The 3,259-nt window shown below is 30.0% G+C and overlaps 1 protein-coding gene across 1 annotated transcript; it reads left to right on the top strand.

Moving 5' to 3' along the window:
• Positions 1 to 377: 377 nt before the first annotated feature.
• Positions 378 to 1,859, top strand: LOC126554461 (uncharacterized protein K02A2.6-like; the record flags this gene model as incomplete). Its single annotated transcript, XM_050209541.1, has 2 exons — positions 378 to 1,228; positions 1,442 to 1,859. Coding segments are annotated over exons 1-2 (1,269 nt in total), but the record flags the coding sequence as incomplete, so codon positions are not given.
• Positions 1,860 to 3,259: the final 1,400 nt, after the last annotated feature.

The following is a 3,259-nucleotide window of genomic DNA, read 5'->3' as shown; positions in this document are numbered from 1 at the left end:
CAGAGTAATGCATTTTCTAAAATTAAGGAATCTATTTTATCCAATAAGGTTCTGGTGCATTATAATCCATTTATCCATTTATCCATTAATCCACATTTGGAACTAATAGTAGCTAGTGATGCTAGTCCTTTTGGTGTGGGAGCTGTGTTATCACATAAAATGTCAGATGGATCAGAAAAGCCTATTGCTTTTGCTTCTAGAACGTTGAATAAGTCTGAAAAAAATTATTAAATTATTCTCAAATTGATAAAGAGGCTCTAGCTTTGGTTTTTGCTATTAAATATTTCCACCAGTTTGTGTACGGTAGAGAATTTATTTTGAGGACTGACCATAAACCTTTAGTCTCTATTTTTGGTGAAAAGAAAGGAATTCCTCTTATGTCAGCTCATAGATTACAGTGTTATGCTATATTTTTATCTGGTTATACATACAAAATAGAATTTATTAGAGGTATAGAGAATAGTAATGCAGATGCTTTATCAAGATTGCCTTTAAGTGTTACTGGTAGTAACGATTTAGAGTGTGATAATTTTTTTATTTATATGGTAACTACAAATATTAAGTCTATTGGGGATTTAGATATTTGTAATGAAATCAAAAAAGATGTGATTTTGCGTGATGTATTTATTAAAGTATTTACTGGAAATTGGCCAAATAAAAGTAAAGATGTTTCAATAGATCTTAAACCATATTATAGTAGGAGACTAGAATTTTCTATTGAGCAGGGTTGCTTAATGTGGGGACATAGATTAATTATTCCTCCTAAGTATAGGAAACAGTTATTACAGGAATTGCATAGTACTCACTTGGGAACAGTTAAAATGAAAGCTTTAGCTAGATCATATATATGGTGGCCAGGTATTGACTCTGAAATTGAAGGTATTACTAAAGGGTGTAAAGAATGTTTAATTTTTAGTGATAGCCCACCTAAGAGTGTGTTACATAATTGGCCTTGGCCTGAAGGTCCAGCACAAAGACTTCATTTAGATTTTTTAGGACCTGTTAAAGGTATGATGTTCATAGTTATTTTGGATGCATATTCTAAGTGGGTTTTTGTGAAAAGAATGTTAAATATAACATCTAATTCTACTATTATGGTATTAAGAGAGTATTTTGCAACTTGGGGTATACCTACAAAATTGGTATCTGATAATGGCCCTTCTTTATGTTCTGCGGAGTTTGATAGTTTTCTTAAAAACAATGGTGTTTTTCATATAAAAACTGCTCCGTATAATCCATCATCAAATGGTGCAGCAGAAAATTTAGTTAGGACATTTAAAAATTATCTAAAAAAAGTAATTTCTAGTAATAATAATAAAGATTGTATAGATACTACTGTTTTGAAATTTATTTTGTCTTATAATAGTACTAAACATTGTTCTACGGGGTTTAGTCTAGCACAACTGCATATTGGTTGTTCTTTATTTACTTCTTATGATAGGTTAACACCTTTTGCTAAGCTTAATTATGAAAAAAGTTTAGATAAGAACAAAAATTGGTACAGAGGTGGTAGGAATAAAGAGTGTATTGTTGGTGATTTAGTAATGTGTAGAAATTATACTGGAGGTAATGATTGGGTACTAGCAGTTGTAACACAGAAATTATCTCCTGTTACTTATGATTTGAGATCGGGTGATGGTAGAATTTGGAAGAGATATGTGAATCAGATGATAGATTGTGGTTTAGTTAATGACAAAGAGGGTAGTACAGATCTAAACGTTAATTTGAAGCAAAATGAGACAATTGAAAACAAATTGGAGGTAGCTGAAGAGTTAGATAAGAGTGTATTAGTTTCTCAAGAGGATAGTGTGTCAACTAAGGATGAGGATAATGATGTTAGTAATAAAAGACCTAAGCGAGTAATACGTCCACCAAATAAACTTAATTTGTAAAATGTTTTTTTTTATTATTTAGTATAGATGTTTTGAATTGTAATTATTCATTTATAATTAATATGTTTTGTTTTGTTTATCATTATTTTGTTATATTATTTTATTTACTTTTATTTTGTAATTGTTAAATTAATATCTTATTACTATTTTGTAATTGTTAAATTAATATTTTATAATGTATTCTATATAATATTTATTGTTATAATGTTTTCTTATTAAGTGTGAGGGAACTGTAATGTCTGTAATTATTTGGTAACACTGTTACCACAGTAGTAATTGGTTATAATATTCTATGTTATATTAATATGTATATATTTTCATGTATAACCTTTAATTATGTGTATCGTTAAATAAACTTCATTCGTATTGTAACCGTTGAGTGCTTTGCGTTATGTTAGCCTCAGGTTTAATTAATCTTTTGGTCGCTGTCCATAGGTTTGAGTCTGCTGGGTGTATAGCAGATAAGTATTTTTGATAACTGTTAATTCTATGTTCTTCTAGTTGTCTTTTAACCTCTTTCGTTAAATAATTTAATTTTTTTTGATCAAGTGGTTGTCTGTACAGTTGCCAGAGTCTTCTGGTTTGATGTTTTGATTTGATTAATTTTAAAATGTTGAGAGGAAGTTGATTAGGACTATAATTTATTACCGTGTTTTTTTTTTCTGAGCATTCTTCGGCCGCTTGACATATGATTTCACGTAAATGTGTTACTGCTGTGTCTGCACTGTTAGTATTTAATATATTTCTAGGGATAATTAGATTTGTTGTGATGTGTTGTTTGAATTTTTGCCAATCTGCTTAACCAGTGATGAGTTTGCGAGTAGGAGTTGAGAACGATAAAGACGCATCTAGTGTAATTTTAACCGGTAAATGGTCCGAGTGGAGTTCGAAAAGTGGTTCTTGGTGCATAGAAAAACGAATTGATTTTAGTATAATTACATCTAAAATATCAGGACTTCTTCTTTGATCATATGGATAGTATGTGGGTGAGTCTGGAGCTGACAGTATCGCAGGATTGTTTGCAAGGTAATTATAAAGTTTACGTCCATTAGCGTTTATGGCTTTACAATTCCAAGTTGTATGTTTACAATTTAGGTCACCTGCTAAAATAATTTTTTGGTAGCTATTTAATATTTTTTCAAAGTCGTTTATTTACATTTGAAAACTAGGTGATTGATAAGCACTATTTATTGTTGTAATTGATTGGTTTATTGTAATAGATATTGTGATTGCTTCGAGAGTTTGTGTAGCAGGTAGATATGTTAGTTGATGTTTTTTTGGATTTAATTATTATAGCAACACCACCTGACGGTCAAACCGCTAGCCTATCTTTGTGATAGGTAGTATAACCATTAAATTTAATTTTA

The sequence above is a fragment of the Aphis gossypii genome, unplaced genomic scaffold (assembly GCF_020184175.1).
Source record: "Aphis gossypii isolate Hap1 unplaced genomic scaffold, ASM2018417v2 Contig00511, whole genome shotgun sequence".
NCBI classification, from domain to species: Eukaryota; Metazoa; Arthropoda; class Insecta; order Hemiptera; family Aphididae; genus Aphis; species Aphis gossypii.
Note: the sequence above shows the minus strand (reverse complement) of the source record. Positions and strands in the feature narration are given on the sequence as shown.